Below are 17,765 nucleotides of genomic sequence, written 5' to 3'. Positions count from 1 at the left end.
ACCAAGTCACTGAATAGAACAGCTTCTCTTTACTGATAAATGAAAACCAGTATTTGAAAACTACACAAAATCTAACCCTTTGTCCTTAGTTTGGAATAGGAAGACTCAGAGTTCAGACTGTGTGCTCCACAGAACACATCATTTAAACACTCCTACATTATAAAGATATGTGCCTTAAAACAGCACTGAACACTGAGCAGATAATTTCGGCATATATTGCAGCCATGTGCTCCCATTGGAAGATCTGGCTGAAAATAGACTGGTTTTTAAATAGGCCAACTGTTAGTAAACTCACTACAATCCCTCACTGTACAAAGGCACAACTTAATTAATAACACTGAATGAACCACTCTGAAATAAAGAGACACTAATGCACCTCCTTATTTTAAATGTTTTAAGGAATTTCCCTCTAAAAACCACTACCTTTTACTACTATAGAAGCGTACATGTAGTAACTTCCTTATGCCACTTCCAAAAGATGATTTCAACATGAATCAACAGAAATAGTTTCTAAAGTAGGTCACTGCTATAGCAACCAGTGGGTGGTTTAGCATACTCCCATCACAATGACCTACTTTCTAGTCTGTGCTAGAATAGCTTATATAACTAGTATTTCTAGTTCTGTCTATAAAATAGTCTGAAAAAAGCAAGGGCAAGATAATCCCACTGCTACTGAAAACAAGGCATTGCGAAGTCACGTGTGCACACCAGCAGGAAGCCATCTGCTAACGTTGGTGTTTCCATACTGTATCACACACTTGTCAGTGCAAACTACTCTTAGAACTCCTAAACAAAACCGTACAGTGTTGACCCTACAGAATATAAACTAAAACCACATCAAGAACATCTCCTCTACATATGAAATGAAAGTTCAATATAGAAAAAATTAAAGATCTAGACCTACTATTATAAATAAAAAATGAGATTCTCAACCATACCAAATCTTTTATCAGAGATTTTAAAATTAAAAATCATAATTTGCATCTCTAAATATGGATAAGGTTTTTATATGCTCCATTTTCAGAGCTTTCTAATAAACCAGTGCTTTCATTTAGTCTGTCAAATGCGTTGCACATTTCCTCCAAAGACAAGACTTTAGGATTTAATACAGATAAAATACACATTACGAAGGCTAATTCCCCAAGGATAACACTTCAGTACCTAACATAGATAAAATACACATTACGAAGGTTGATTCCCCAAGGATAATATTTGAGTACCTAACACAGATAAAATACACATTACGAAGGTTGATTCCCCAAGGATAGTACTCAAGTACCTAACATAGATAAAATGTATCATGCAGGTGAGTTCTGCACTTGTTAGGCTCAGAATTAAGAGCACACATCCACAGGCTCATATAAGAACCCAAAGTTATTTTTAGGACAAATCCTTTTTAATGCCTTAAAATCTTAAAATTATTTATAGCTACCCCATTCAGACCTTCCTACAAAGAAGTCAAAAGAGGCAGAACAGGGCTTTGGTGTGGGTGGTCAGGCGCGACCAAGACGACTATGGCCGCACTGCAACAGCTGAACTCTTCCTCAGCACGGTCAAGGCTCTAGGTTCAGTTCTCAAACATCAAAAGCGAAGAAATTAAAGTAATGAATAAAAATCAGAAGGCCAGGCCTGCAGTGCATACTCGTGACGGTGGCACACAGGCGCACACTTGTAATGGTGGCACACAGGTGCACACTCGTGACGGTGGCACACAGGCTACTGACACAGAATTTAAATTCAGGGCCTGGAAACATAGTGGAACCTTGACTGAACAAAGACATTACATAACAATTTTAAGTTCAAAAGCTGCAGAACCAGATTGATGCAGTTGTATCACTGGCATCTTAAACAGGACGAGCACTGTCATTATTGGTGATGTGACTCCCTGGAGCTTTAAGAAAGATTTATTAAAGCCTGAAGCTTCCCTAATGTGTACAAGTAGTACATAAAATCAGAAAAATCTCCATATAAAACAGCGTTTTCATACCTGATGATCTGAGGTACAGTGAATTTAGGCTTCCATTCAGAAGATGAAAAACTTTTTTACTGCGAGACACCACGGGCAGTTCTAAGGGCAGCACCCCACTCCGGGCCTCTTCACACAGCAGACCCCTAGCTTTCTCCAAACCAACATTGCCTCTGAAAAATTCTAAAATGCCTTCTAAGAAGTGATAACTAATTTAGGAGAGAGTTTTAATGTCCCCAGAACTAGGAAAGATATTTGACCATGTACATGATATAGAGACACACATCACACCTGTTATGATGGAAGACAACATGTGTAGCACAAAAGGGCAATAAACCAGAAGGGAGAAAACATTCTTGGCTTTTCCTACTTCTCTAAGGTAGGGAAGACATTAAAATTTCAAGAATCTAGTGATGGTTGAGGAGTACCTTTTAGTATCAATACAGTAATAGAGGTAGAGAAAGAGAAGGAAAAACCTGGATTTCAACAAAGGCCAGGTTTACCACTTTCCAATGTCCAGATAATTCCTGACATATAGTAGACGTACCATACATAGCTACCTAATTAATCATCAAACATTAAGTAATAAGAAGGATTTTAAAGGCTTGACTCAATAGTCAGTGGAGAAGTATGACAGGGAGGAAATATTTGTTCCATGTCTATTTTGCTAAGTTCTAGTCATACAACCCTATAAAATATCCTATTAAAATAACTACAAATTTGGAAACTCATCATGTATGTTTTCCAATCTCAGCTATGAAATGAAATAAAACTTTAATTCGGGGCTAGTGAGATGTCTCAGTGGGTAGCAGCACTTGCTACCAAGTCTGAGAACCCGAGTTCAACCCCTGGGGTCCACATGGAAGAGGAGACAATGGACTGTGACAGAACTGAAAGGCTATTAGAACACGACGTGTGGAGCCGGGCGGTGGTGGCGCACGCCTTTAATCCCAGCAATTGGGAATCAGAGGCAGGTGGATCTCTGTGAGTTCGAGACCAGCCTGGTCTACAAAGTGAGTTCTAGGACATCCAGGACTGTTACACAGAGAAACCCTGTCACAAAAAAACAAAATAAACAAACAAAACGAACATGATGTGCTTTTATAAATGGATTAGTTCATTGATAGATTCATAAGATGATGGAATTGTTGGGAAGTGGTAGAAACTAGGAAATATGGCCTAGTTGGAAGAAATAGATTGAGGGGTGTGGGGGAGATGTTCTTTTCCAGATGTTCTCATTCTCCTAAGTTATTGTCTGGTCTCCTAACACAGGCTATGCAGTGAATGCATGTGCATATGTGCATGTGTGTGCACACACAAATAAATGTTAAAAATTGTCTGGATAAAAAGAATTTAAGGAATGGAAAGATGGCCCAGCAGTTAAAAGCTAAGTTCACAACCAAAAAAAAAAAATCCAAAAAAGAATTTGCTATGGATGTGCCTGACCCCAAAGCTGTGCGCTCTGCTTGCACAGCACCACTTCTATAGAGCATGCACTAACACAGAAGAGACTGAGGCAATGACATCGTACCCTGACTCCATCTGTGTCCACTCAGACAGCTCTAGACCTAGGCAGCAACCTGAGGTTTCCGTGACTTTGGCCATGGTCCAAATGTATTAGCCAAAATAATTCATGCAAACCAAAATAACTAAAGAAGGTATATGTCAAAAATAATTGTCATGTGATGTCTAAAGCACTTACTATGCTCTGCGAGGCATGAATGTATCAAGGTTACTCTGACCCTCATCTAACTCTGATATAATTATGGTCATGTGGTTTTTGGTTTTAAAAATGCCAAATCCCTGAGTTTAGGGACCAAGAGACTCTGAGGCACAAGTATGTTCTTCGTCATTGGCAAATTAAGAACTCATATGTTGACAGAGGTTTCTGTCCTGCCTGGTCCTGCAGCTGTTTAGTCCCAAAGAAACACAGAAGCCTACATTAATTATAAACTGGTTGGTCTATTAGTTCAAGCTTCTTATTAACTCTTTTTTTATTTTTATTTTTTTTTTGGTTTTTCGAGACAGGGTTTCTCTGTGGTTTTGGAGCCTGTCCTGGAACTAGCTCTTGTAGACCAGGCTGGTCTCGAACTCACAGAGATCCACCTGCCTCTGCCTCCCAAGTGCTGGGATTAAAGGCGTGCGCCACCACTGCCCGGTTCTTATTAACTCTTATATCTTATATTAACCCATAATTCTAGTCTGTGTTAGCCAAGTCTTGGTACCTTTACCAGTGAGGCGTTCTCATCTTGCTTCCTCTGTGTCTGGGTGACGACTGCTGCTGAGCCTTTCATCTTCCCAGAACTGTCCTGTCCTGCCCCCCCCCCATACTTACAAGTACAAGAGACGAATCTTTAGAGGTAAGGACCACTGTCCCACAACACTCATATAATTTTAGTTGGCTTAGCCAGTGTGGTCGTCTTTATCTTTCTAACATGGAGTATCACAACGATACTTCAGAAAAACTAACCTGACGGCTTTAAGGACGTAAGATGACTACAACAGTTTCCTTTTTCCCTCGAGGTTGGGGAAGATGGGCACTGTATCAGTTCACTTTTTCTTTTTGTAATAAAATACCTTCAAAAACAACTTAGGATACAAAGGCTGCATTTGGGCCATAGTTCCACAGAGTTCAGTCCACAGGCACCTTGCCTAAGTTAGAACATCATGGTAGGCAGCATGAGGGGAAGCAAAATGAGGCAGAAAGAAGGAAGACACCAACTCTCCAGTCCCAGGAAGAACATTTTAATAAGACATTTTTCCTAATCCTATAACTCCAGTCTAATCATGGGAAAAAACCAAACCAACCCAAACTTAGGTTCATTCTACAAAATATAGAAATAATATTCAAAATCATGAAGGTCATAAGATGCAGAAAAATCCCAAAGAACTGTTATAAAGCAGATGAAGAAAATCACTAACTGGAGTCATTATTGTACCTTGCAGAGAATTCTAGAACAGAAAAAAAAATCAATAGTGAAATCTGAATAGCGCTTGGACTTTGGTAATAATGTACTATCTCAACTTTGAAAAAAAAAGATGCATTAATATGAGAGAGCTGGAGATGGAGAGCACAGGACTTTTCTGAATTATTTGTCATATTTTCTATGTATCTAAAGTAATTCAAAATAAGTTTTGTTGACAAATATCTGCCCTGAGAATGTGTTACTGGATTGAAAATTTAAGAAATTGGGCTGGTGAGATGGTTCAGAGGTTAAGAACATTGACTGCTCTTCCAGAGGTCCCAAGTTCAATTCCCAACAACTACTTGGTGGCTCACAATCATCTATAATGAGGTCTGGTGCCCTCTTCTGGCCTTCAGGCAAACATGCCAACAGAACACTGTATACATAACAAACAAACACATCTTTTAAAAAAGAAAGAAAATTCAAGGAATTTATGTGTTAGAAAACACTTCAAGCAAAGCATTACATTCTAAAGTAGTAACAGGTTCCTAGTAATCTAGAATGCTAAAGTCTACCTATGCCTCTCTGTGATGCCCCAAACATCAACGCACAAGACCCCTCCCTTCCACAAACATGCATGCACAAATAACAAATCCTATCAGATTCCTAACTTCAATACATACTACAGAGAAATCCCATCAAAAGTTCCACACAAAGAAAAGATCGATCACAAAATAGAGGAGAATCACTTGAGTTGCAAATAAGAGATCTAAAAATAATTGAGAACTTTTTGGAGCTCATGAAAGGTACTAATTAAGAAACACATGAATCTCAAGCAAGGTAACACAGAGAAAGATTTAGGAAGGTGTTTGGGGACAGGAAGAACTAGAAGAAATAAAAAGAAAATCAATATAGAAAATGAAGCAAGATATAGAGAGGAGGATGTGGTGGTAATTTAGAAAAGGCCTAGATCTGAAAAACAATGAAGTTACACCTAAAACTTGTTGAATGTACCATAAGTGGTGCTGTATTAGTCAGTCTTACCTCACCACAGCAAAATGTCCACGACAACTAACTTTATAAAGGGAAGCGGTGTATTTGGATCACAGTCCTGGAGGTTGAGGTGTGGACTGGACAGCTCTAATGTTCGGGCCTCTGCGCTATGGACCATGGTGGGACTGTAGAGGACCACGAGCATGGGTCAGAGCTGGGAGGCAGAAAGGATGAAAACATGGGTGTGGCTCTATACTTGTCCCCCTCCCAGGACTTCCTACTAGACGCTACCCCCTAAAGGCTCCCACTTCACAACAGCATCTGCCTGTGGACTAAGTCTTCAGGCATGGAACTTTTTCGGGAACACACAACCCAATGTCTACATCACAGCAGAAGGAAGGAATATATCATCTTAAATGCTAACTAGGAAAGATTTTAAATTACATTAGAAAAACACCAGGAACTCCTAAAAAAGTAGAAAAAGGAAATTATAAAGATGTGAAAATAGAATACAAATTCATAAAAATAGAAAAAAGGTCAAACTTATATGAAGAAACAATATAAATAGTAAAACAAAAGTAAAATAAAGCCTTTAATCCCAGCACTCGGGAGGCAGAGGCAGGCGGATCTCTGTGAGTTCGAGACCAGCCTGGTCTACAGAGCTAGTTCCAGGACAGGCTCCAAAACCACAGAGAAACCCTGTCTCGAAAAACCAAAAAAAAAAAAAAAAAAAAAAAAAAAAAAAAAAAAAAAAGTAAAATAAAAAGTATGGTGGCTCATGCCTATAATCCCAGTACTTGGGCAGCTGAGGCAGGACAGTTACTATGAGTCTGAGGTCACCTTGCACCTTGTCTAAAAAAAAAAAAAAAAAAAAAAAAAAGAAAAACAAAACAAAATATAAGAGAGGGCAAAATAAGCAATATTAAGGAAAAAAGGCATAATCTCAGATACAGGTGGCTTTAAATTAAAAGATATTATGAAGAAATTTTATGAAAATAAATTAAAAACTTAAGGGCCTGTAGGAGATGGCTCACTCAGCAGTCATGAAGACTTGAGTGGATTTCCAATATCTGTGGAAAAGTGTGTTACAGTCTGTGTCTGGGGTCCCAGTGCTGTGGAGCAGGGAACACAAGGACCACCCTGTCTAACCCAATTGGTGAGCTGCAGGTTCAGTGAGAGACCCTGTCTCAAAAGACAAGGTGGAAAACAATTCTAAAGGATGCTCAACATTGGCCTGTGGCCTCCAGATGCACATGACATACATGACATACACACTACACACACACACACAGAGAGAGAGAGAGAGAGAGAGAGAGAGAGAGAGAGAGAGAGAGAACACGTGGATAAAAATAAAAAACTAAAGATTAATAAGTTCCTTATTCAAAAATGACCTGAAAAAAAAAACAAACAAAAATGACCTGAAGAAATATAAAATTTACCAAAATGAACTTGAGTGCACAGAGCATGTAAAATGGCCCTAGTATCTATAAAGGACATTGAAGCCAGGGGTGGTGGCACACTGAGGCAAGAGAACTGTGAGAGACTAGACAGTGTGGAAAAAATTCCATAGCCAAGCACAACAACAAACAGTCAGAGCTGGCATGGCAGACTGTGCCTCAATCCCATTTCTCAGACGGAAGAGACAGAAAGACTAGGGTTTCAGGTTCAGCCTGGCCTGCATGAGACATCTCAAAAAACAAAACAAAACAAAACAAAAAAAACGGGAAAAATTAAACAAAAATCAATAGTTAAAAAGTTACAAAGAAATCACAGCTTTGTAGGCAAACTTCAATCAAATATTCACGGAATAGATATTTTTAATTTTATCGAGCTTCTTGTTTCATACATAGGACAGATAAAAATCTAAAATTTTCTTATTCCTTTGTGATCTCAAAAAAAACAACACAGCTATTTATAATCTAGAAATCATATTCCTTGTCTAATTTTAGACACCACTGCATTGTGACTCCAAAGTCAGGTTACAGCAAGTATAACACGCACTTCTAGGCTTTAGAGGACTTAGTACTAAAGAACATCTGCCTAACGTGCTTAAAAGCATGCTGCTCTAGATCTAAGTCTGATGCTTTCCATCTGACTTGACATTTCTGGCCTTCAGGTTAATAATAATACAAATATTCTACTTTTAAAAATCCATAACCAACATAAGTTGGTTTGCTGAAGATTTGACAGATGGCCAAGATCTTATAATAAAAAGTTCTCCATCAGAGAAATATAAATCAAAACTATAATGAAATATCATCTTTCTTACTAGGTGGTGGTGGTGGCACACAGCTTTAATCTCAGCACTGGGGAGGCAGAGGTAGGCGGATCTCTGAGTTTGAGGGCAGCCTGGTCTACAGAGCTAGTTCTAGACAGGTTTCAAAGCTACAGAGAAACCCTGTCTTGAGACCCTCCTCTCAAAAAAGAAAAATACCTCCTTTCCCTAACTAGAATTGCTATTATCAAGAAGATAAAAATAACAAATTCTGGCAAGGACAAGGAAGAAGGACTGAGGTACACAGACACGGCATCAAGTGAGATGGTCCAGACACCCTGAGATTTATGTGGGAACTGAACAGATGGTTCACACAGTGCAGGCTAGAACAATGGCCACAGAAGGACAGCTCCGGCGAGCAGTCAGGTGTCAACAGCTTATAAAAAAAAAGTAAAGAGACAAAGGGGAAGAATTTAAAGGCTCTCAACATAAAGAAACAACAGATGTTGAAAGTGTAAGTATGTTGATGTGATTTGGTCATTACATACTGTATGCATGTACAGTGATCATGTGCTATTATTTATATAATTTAATTTCTTAATTGAAAGAGGCTGGCACAAACCATTTTACAAGACAAAATAGAGCCAATAGACACAAATGTAAAGAAGACATGAAAAATACATTAAAAACATCTAACATAAACAAATGGATGTTTAAAAGGAGAAAAGAGAACCATCAGAGTTGTATCAGAAAGGCGATGCCTGGAACATGTTCTACCTGACAAAAGACACTGACACACAGTTTCAGAAAGCTGGACACGTCCATATGGAGTTAACAGAGTAATACACAAATTTTAAAAATCATTTAAAATATTGTACAGCATCAGACAAAGGGAATTTTTTTTTTTTTTTTTTTTTTTTTTTGGTTTTTCGAGACAGGGTTTCTCTGTGGCTTTGGTTCCTGTCCTGGAACTAGCTCTGTAGACCAGGCTGGTCTCGAACTCACAGAGATCCTCCTGCCTCTGCCTCCCGAGTGCTGGGATTAAAGGCGTGCGCCACCACCGCCCGGCGACAAAGGGAATTTTTAAAACCAGACGAAGATGGTATGTTGACCTCATAGAATTCATATTGGGAGTAACAGCTGATCACACACTTCTAGTATGCAAGGAAAAGATAAGTGTCAACTTATAATTATTCTATACCATACTATAAAAAAGATGGGATCTGGTATGGGTGAGAAATTTATGACCATCCATAACTCTTATGTTAAATGCTTGATTACCAATTCATGGAACTATTGGGAGGCGGGAGAATTTTTTCGAGATTGGGCCTTGTCATAGGAAGAGGTTACTAAGGGGACACTTGTGACCTCCTCTCCTCTCCCCTACTAAGGGGACACTGTGACACTTGGTCTCTTCTGCTTTTCACCCAGGTTATGACACTAGGCAGGGAAGACGGGTGCCCTGCAAGAACAGCACCATACCTTTATAAAGTATAGTGTCGGGCATTTTATAACAGCAATATACAACACACGAAGATGGATAAACCAGCAAATCAGAAAGCAGTATAACACACAGCTTAAAAAGATAAAGTCTGTCTATCGAATTAGGAATGAGAAAATGAGAAAACTGGTTGCGATGGAGAAGTAACACAATACCTCTTTCTATCCCCATGAGCTTCCTTATAGCCCAAAGCTTGAAGATGAGAGAGTCAGCTCATAATCAAGTACAATTAACAAGAACTTTAATGTGTTAGGAATTTAAAAAATGAATTTTAAGTGTAAAATTGCTAATAATGCTATTTATTTATTATGTGTGTATACATACATACGTACAGACATAGATACATGTGCGTGTACAAGTCAGAGACCAACACTGGGTGTCTTGCTCTACTGCCTTACACCTAGTTTGAGACAGAAGCTCTCTTTGACCCTAGAGCTAACTAAAGTCATGTCTAGGCTGGCTAGCCAGCAAGGTCCAGAGATAAGTCTGTCTTGCCTCGTCTCTTCACTCCCAGCCATGGGTATACAGATATATGTGCCTGGCTGTTAACATGGGTGTGGAAGATCCTTTGACTCACTGCCCATCTCCTCAGCACCTAGGGGCACAGTTTTTAATCAGGGTTGGGGAAGGGTCAGGGAAAAGCCTCACCCTAAGGAACTATTAGGTAGATGGAGGTCTGAAACTGAAGGAGTACAAACTGAAACAAAGTGTTGGTTTGTTTGTTTTAAACACTCAAAAGACTGGAAGAGGGCTATGAGTGAATTTTCTGTGGTAAAAAGATACTTTGTTTATTATAATTGGAATTGTTGTTACCTGGACATTATCAGTTTATCAAAAGCCATCAAATTATATAGATTTAGGACCTGACGAAGGCAAATGTAAGAGACCTGCATTTGGTTTCAGGTCATGCACTAGGCAGCCTAGTTCCTTCAGCTGTGGGTAGCACACAGTCTTCTCCAACAATGCAGCTCCCAACTCATCATCTTACTCCCTGAATAACCAATTTAGTAACTGTTCTGGACATTATTCTACACCTTGACACTGTTTGCGTGTGTGCGTGTGTGTGCGTGTGTGTGTGCACGCACGTGTAGCTATAGTCTGTACTTTGACATCCACAGTACATACGGCTCCTCTCTATGCGGCTAGAGCCCACACTGGTAATCACTCCACTTCACTGGGATGTGGCAAGGTCATTCTAACCTGGCTCCTCAGTGCTGAGTGAGGTGGAGCTGGTCGTCTCAGAATGCAGGCTTGTGACGCGGTGACACAGTCAGGCAGATCCAGACATGGACTTTGACCTCCTGCAGCCTTTTACATGAAAACTCAGCAGGAGTTTCTCTTTTGCAGAAGGAATTATAGAGAGGTTGAAAACAAAAGGAAGGAGTTGAGGGAGCAAGGAGCAATTTCTCATTAACCTTTATGATCATGTTAGCAGAGAGATTAGAATTTCACAAAAGGTTTGGGTTTAACTATTTATTTATATGTGCAGAAATGGTTTGCCTGCACTTGTGTGTAGCAGGTGTGAGCAGTGCCCGTGGAGGTCACATGGGCATCAGATCCCCTAAAACTAGAGTTACAGATGATCTGTAACTCTGTGATCTGCCATGTGTCTGTGGGGAACCAAACCCAGATCTGCAAGATCTACAAGCATTCTTAACCACTGAGTCATCTCTTCAGCTCCATAAGATGACAATTTAAAAAATTTCATTTCATTATTATTTTTGTGGTGTTGATTATCAAACCTAGAGCCTCATACCCTGGGTAGGCATTCTGTAACTAACAGCTACCGTAGCCCTGTGACACGTCTGTAACTGCATTCATCTGTGATGGACACTCTCTGACTGTTTTCAAATAGACACTGGTGCACATAGTCTGCAGCAGATGCTTGGTGCCTTTTTAAAGCTACACCCCCACCCCTTTTTTGCTAAAGCAACCCTCATCCTACTTATTCATCACGAGATTGCTTTCCTGCTTTGTTTATTGAGACTAGGTCTTGCTATGTTACCCAGAATACCTTGGAAATTGCTTGAAATTTCCTGCCTCAGCCTGAGTGCGGGACTACAGATGTGTGTGCACCACCAGTGGACTACAGATGTATGTGCACCACCGCACCACTGGACTACAGATGTGTGTGCACCATCACTGGGACTACAGATGTGTGTGCACCATCACTGGGACTACAGATGTGTGTGCACCACCACTGGGGCTACAGATGTGTGTGCACCACCACTGGGACTACAGATGTGTGTGCACCACCACTGGGACTACAGATGTGTGTGCACCACCACTGGGACTACAGATGTGTGTGTACCACCACTGGGACTACAGATGTGTGTGCACCACCACTGGGACTACAGATGTGTGTGCACCACCGCACCACTGGGATTGATTTCTTGAAGCTTTATGGAAAGGTGTATTTTGGTCTCAAGCAGCGAATGTGAACAAAATGAAGCTAGTGAGATGCAAAAGGTGATGAGCTTTGGAATGTGTGCTAAAATGTCCGTCTCCCAAGGCAAAGGTGAGGACAGAGCTCTACAGTACCCCATTGTGGTTTTCTCACGATGGCAAAGATGTGAGGTGAAAAATAGCCATGTCTGTTAAAGTTTCTACAAGGTTAAGTGGTTGAACTGTGTTACTACAGAGAAGGACCATGTTATAGGCCATAAACAAATTACCTTGGGCAATTTTCAGTCCCTTTGAAAGTCAGTGTTGCCTGTCTGTAACCACCAAAACTTTTAAAGTGTGTTGACAGATAACCAGCTCCTATCAACCCAAAAGCCAAGCATGTCCCCAGCTAGACTCTGAAACCTCTAACAACAGTAAAATTTCCTATGGTCCCCAGCGGTGCTTGTTAAATTCCTTGATTTATGGCTTTATTTGTTCTGTAACTAATAAAATCTCATGTAATTACTTTCGCAGTGAAACATGGTATTGGGGCAACTTGAATCTGTGCTCCAAGACCATATTACTCATACTTGGCTGCAGAATAAACTCTTTTCTTCCCTTTGAGGTGAAAACTATTTTTTATGACAGATGCAATTTTTAAAGCTCCCCACCATTTTATAATCATAACAGGAAAACCAAGAATACATGAGCTTCCATTATTGTTGACAGAAGTTTCTGTCCTGCCCGGTTCTATAGTTGTTAAGTCCCCAAGAATCACACAGAGGTCTACATTGATTATAAATTGGTTGGCCTATTAGCTCAGGCTTCTTATTAAGTCTTAGAACTTACATCAGCCCATAATTGTAGCCACATGGCTTGGTACCTTTTTCGACAAGGCAGTCACATCTTGCTGTCTTGTTTCCTCTATGGCTGGGTCAGGACTGCAGACTGAGCTTCCCTCTTCCCAGAACTCTCCTGTTCTCATTGCCCCACCTCTACTTCCTGCCTGGCTACTGGCCAATCAGCATTTTATTAAAAATAATACAAGACACAGTCATTGGTTCAAATGGCTGGATTTGGGTGGGATCCTTGTCTATCAATGCCCTCCCTGAGAAGTCAGTAGATGTTACTTTATATCTCCCTGGAAAAGTCACTCAAACCTAACTATGAAACTATCTGAACCCTGGACCTCATGCTTTTTGTGAAGGTGATTTTTTTTTGTTGTTGTTGTTTGTTTGTTTTGAGACAGGGTTTCTCTGTAGCTTTGGGGCCTGTCCTGGAACTAGCTCTTGTGGACCAGGGTGGCCTCAAACTCACAGAGAATCGCCTGCCTCTGCCTCCCAAGTGCTGGGGGTAAAGGCACGCGCAACCACTGCCCGGCATAAAGGTGATCCTTTTAATATTGCTGTTATTTATTATATTTCTAGGATGTTGTTTTGCTTGCTTCTCTTTGAGGCAGCGTCTTTCAGTGGAGTACAGGCTTTCCTCCAACTTTCAGCAACCTTGCTGCCTGAGCCTCCTGAGTCCTGGGATTATAGATGTATATCATCATAAGGCAGTGAGCAAACCAAGACACAAAGAAGAGAAGACTCCAAGTACCTATCAGTAACATGAGAGCAAGACTAACAATAACTGTATTGAGTTTAAATGTACTATATATTTCAGTAATACATATAAAACCAGAAGTTGTAGGTTAAATACAGACATTTGAAGAAAATATGAATATAAAGTTAGATAAACTAGAAGCTATGGGATTAAAAAGTATATTAAAGATGACCTACATGCTTCCCATTGAAATCATATACTAAAAGGAAAATGGGTAAACATGGTAGGCACTTTTGTAGATTTGGTTATTAAAAATTAAGAGGCCTTATATGTGATAGTTTCAATAAAATAGTTAATGTTTAAATGATAAAAGTAAAATATTCACTGAAAAATTTTTAAATTTTGTTTTCTGTGATAGGTTTTAATATAGTCCAAGCTGGCCTCAGAATTACTCTACATAGCTGAGGACGACCTTGAATTTATGATTCTCCTAGCCTCTACTTCCCAATGCTGGAATTATTTATAAGCATGTATCGCCACACCTGGCTAAAAGGTTTTCTCAGTCATAATTTTAAGGTATGCATAAGTATCTAAGTTAAATGGAGTAACTGCCTCATTCTTAAACCCTAGATCTATAAGGGAAATTGAATCAGCATTTCTCAGATGACTGCTATGTAGTCACCATGCTATGAAGAATGCAGGACCATACTCCCACCTAGCATTTCTCAGACGACTGCTATGTAGTCAGCATGCTATGAGGATGCAGGACCATACTCCTGCCCAGCATGTTTCCTCACTTCCTTTAGGTCTACATTTTCACACTCTGCTTTATTTTTCTCTCTATTACACGGGGCGTACATACATTCTGTGCACACACATTCTGTCCTCTGCAAGAATGGAAGCTCCTCACAGCAGAGACTATGGTTTAATTCACTGCTGCAAATCCCCTAGGAATAGAGCCTTCCATGAATAGGAAGAAGAGGGAATTGATTTTTGATTAAATGAAACTATAGCTTATCTTCAGGAAGGTACAATCTGTTAAATGGAAGAGAGAAATGAACACATATTACACCTGCTATGGTCTGAATGTTGCATTTCCATCCCCACAATTTTTTTTTTTTTTTTTTTTTGGTTTTCCGAGACAGGGTTTCTCTGTAGCTTTTGGAGCCTGTCCTGAAACTAGCTCTTGTAGACCAGGCCGGCCTCAAACTCACAGAGATCTGCCTGCCTCTGCCTCCCGAGTGCTGGGATTAAAGGCGTGCGCCACCACCGCCCGGCTCTCCTCACAAATTCTTATGATGAAACCTAATCTTCAGTGTGATGGTATCATGGGGCAATCTAGGAGAGCTCTACCCTCGTGAGTGTGATTAATCCCATCATCAGGCCCGTGAGAACCTTTTCATTTCCATCACAATGTAAGAACATATAGAACATGCCATCCATAAAATAAAATGCTCCTGCTATATATCAGCTCTACTGACGCCATCACCCTACACCAGAAAAAGCGGCACTTGGGCTCCGTCTTGAAGAGAAAAGCGGCACAGTTCGATGGCTGTGCAGAGGTGTGCAGCACAGTTCGATGGCTGTGCAGAGGTGTGCAGCACAGTTCGATGGCTGTGCAGAGGTGTGCAGCCATAACTTCCCACCTCTGTGCCCACAGCTACACCCTCGAAACGTCCCAGTTTCCCCAGGACTAAGTCAACACTTAACTACCCTCTGTCCCTGTGTATTTGCCCACTGTGGATACTTCATAAGCACAGCCATATAATATATGAAATTTTATGACTAGCTTCTTTCACCTACCACGCTTTCACGGTTCACCTACACATTTTACAGCATTTATCAATAGTTCCTTCCTTTACGGCCAAGTAATTAGTACAAGGATACACCACATTACGAAGCATCTTCTGACTATGGAAACATAGCCCCTTCTGACCACACAGCCAACCTGCCAGCACATTCTGTGTGCGCCATTTTCATCGTATCTGCATAAGTTCAGTCTCCTAAGAGGTCTTCTCGCTCCCTGTCCCTCTTTGGGGGTTGGTGCACACCCCGATGCAGTGTGCACTAACTTGAGTCAGACTACACCACTTCTCTGCTCCTAATCCCGTGATCACTTCCACTTCACTCTGAGCAAACTCGCAGACCTCACAACTGCATATCCAGCTCTATCCATCTGGCCCTTATTACAGCTCCGACCTCCTTACCCTGCTTCCCCCACTCCTTTTGCTCCAGTCCTTCTGACTGGCTGCTCCTTCCAAAGGTCAAGTGCACTGTCACCTCAGGGCCCTTTCCTGGAATGTTCTCACTTAGATAGCTACAATCCCATCACTTCTTTCAAACCTGCTGTCACATTCTCTGCTCTTTGTACACCAACTGACAGTTTTCCCCATGGTTCTGAGGACTGAACCTCACACATCTAGGCAAGTACTCTTCCAGTGAGCTCTCTATGCCCAACTACCTAACAGCGCTTTCGATTGCGGCTCCATCTCTACTCCTATTTACCTCGTCTCTTTGCAGCACGTCTCACTACCTAAAAGACTATATATATTTTTTCCTTAAAGTGCAGACTTCGTTCACACCTGTCTCTCCCATTCAAAGCTATGCCTCACACAGACACTATCAAGACATCTGCCAAACTCTTCAGCCGCACAATCATCTATCCTGTTTTTGCAGGAACAGCTCCTAAAACGTCCTGAGGGGTTTCTTCCAGTGTAGATTCCCTAGAAGGATTATATTTTACCTCGAAAGAAAAAACTGTGCTTAATCTTATCAACCACAAGGAGGAGTTGAGAGAGAGCGCGCACTGGGTAAAGAGAACTCAGGTAATCCTTTCCCTTGCTTTTCCTCCTCTAACCTCAAGGGGGAAGAGAGCTGGATTTGGAACCGGCTATAATAAATGAATGGTTTTTCTCCGCATTATGAGTTACCTAGACACACGTCAACAGTAAAGATTACAACCCTTTCATAGGCAAAAGGAATCGAGGCCTGGGAGTGTTTCATTTCCCGATGACGTATAGTTCACAAATCAGGGAAAGAATTCCCATCAACACAGACACATAACTTACCGATGGCGTTCCAGGTCGAGAGTTCTCTCTATTTAATATTAAGTCTCTACCACTTAGCAATGACCACATCTACGATTCTTAAACGACGTAAGCAATTCGGTCTCTGGACTGAAAAACCAAATCTCAGATCTGCTAGTAACTCATCAAGCCCCGATTCGTATACACCGCGATCAGTGTCCCCAGAGCTCTTGGACTCACCGCCACCTGTTGATGCCCACGTTGGAAGAGCCGGCGAACCAGGGGTCGAGGATGTAGACGCAGCGGATGGTGTCGGCGCCCTGGATGCACTCCTTCAGGGCGGGGTTGTCGTGGAGCCGGAGTCCCTTTCGGAACCAGTGCACGGCGTTCACTCCCATGCCTGGGGTGGGGGGCGCAGAGGGTCACCCCGACTTCCTCTACCGAGAGCTTCAAGGGAGGGAAGCCGGGTTCATAACCGACACCTGCGCTTCCAGGAGAACCTCCGCACACGAGGAGCGGGGAAGGGACGGCAGAGGGGGGACGGGAGGAGGCGGCGCCCAGGCCGGGCGCGGAGGCGGCGAGCGCGCAGCTGGCAGATGAATGGAGGCTGCTGAGGCGCTGTGGTCCACGAGCGACGTCCTTCAGGAGCCCGCGCCCGCGGCCGGCGTCCGGAGGACACGCATACCTTCCAGGGCCTGCGACCCCCGGAGCGCAAGCAAGCGCGCGGGGCTCGAGCCGCCACGACGGCCCGAGCTGGCCGCAGCCGCCTCGGGAGGTTCGTCACGGAGACCTCGCCCAAGCGAGGCGCCCGCGGGGGAGACGGTGGCTCGCCCCGAGCGGCCTCCCACCGACCGACCGACACGCGGCCCCCGTGCGCCCCCGGAGTGGGCAGGCAGCTCGGATCGCGGCCGGCAGGCGCTGCGAGGCCGGCTCGCTAGACGTTTCTCTCAGCCCGGCCCGGTCACCGGTCCCGAGGCTGCCCGGGTGACTCCGCCGCGTCAGCGGCCTCCACCCCGCCCCCGGCTCCTCATTGGCCGGCACGCGCCCCACGTGACCACCGGCACCTCACGTTTCTGAAGTGTGTTTACTACGTCGGCCCGGGACCCCGGCGTGAGCGGTGGTGCCGGGCGCTTCTGCACCGGTTGAGGCCGCTGGGCGCTCGGGACCTCAGTGCTCGCCGGGAAGCCGCGCTCACCGCCTCGGCGGGTGTCCTCCACCCCCAGGATGA

The 17,765-nt window shown here is 42.5% G+C and overlaps 1 protein-coding gene across 1 annotated transcript in view; it reads right to left on the bottom strand.

The window, feature by feature from the left end:
• Cry1 (cryptochrome circadian regulator 1) overlaps nucleotides 1-17,648 on the bottom strand; it is a 46,510-nt gene extending 28,862 nt beyond the window's left edge. Inside the window, exon 1 of the mRNA XM_057757980.1 lies at nucleotides 16,778-17,648. Coding sequence (XP_057613963.1) covers nucleotides 16,778-16,935 — 158 coding nt within the window. The 5' untranslated portion in view covers nucleotides 16,936-17,648. The remainder of the gene's footprint in view (nucleotides 1-16,777) is intronic.
• Between the last annotated feature and the right edge of the window lie 117 nt (nucleotides 17,649-17,765).

The sequence above is a fragment of the Chionomys nivalis genome, chromosome 25 (genome assembly GCF_950005125.1).
Source record: "Chionomys nivalis chromosome 25, mChiNiv1.1, whole genome shotgun sequence".
NCBI classification, from domain to species: Eukaryota; Metazoa; Chordata; class Mammalia; order Rodentia; family Cricetidae; genus Chionomys; species Chionomys nivalis.
The sequence above is the reverse complement of the archived record's forward strand: the minus strand, read 5'-3'. Positions and strand labels throughout refer to the sequence as shown.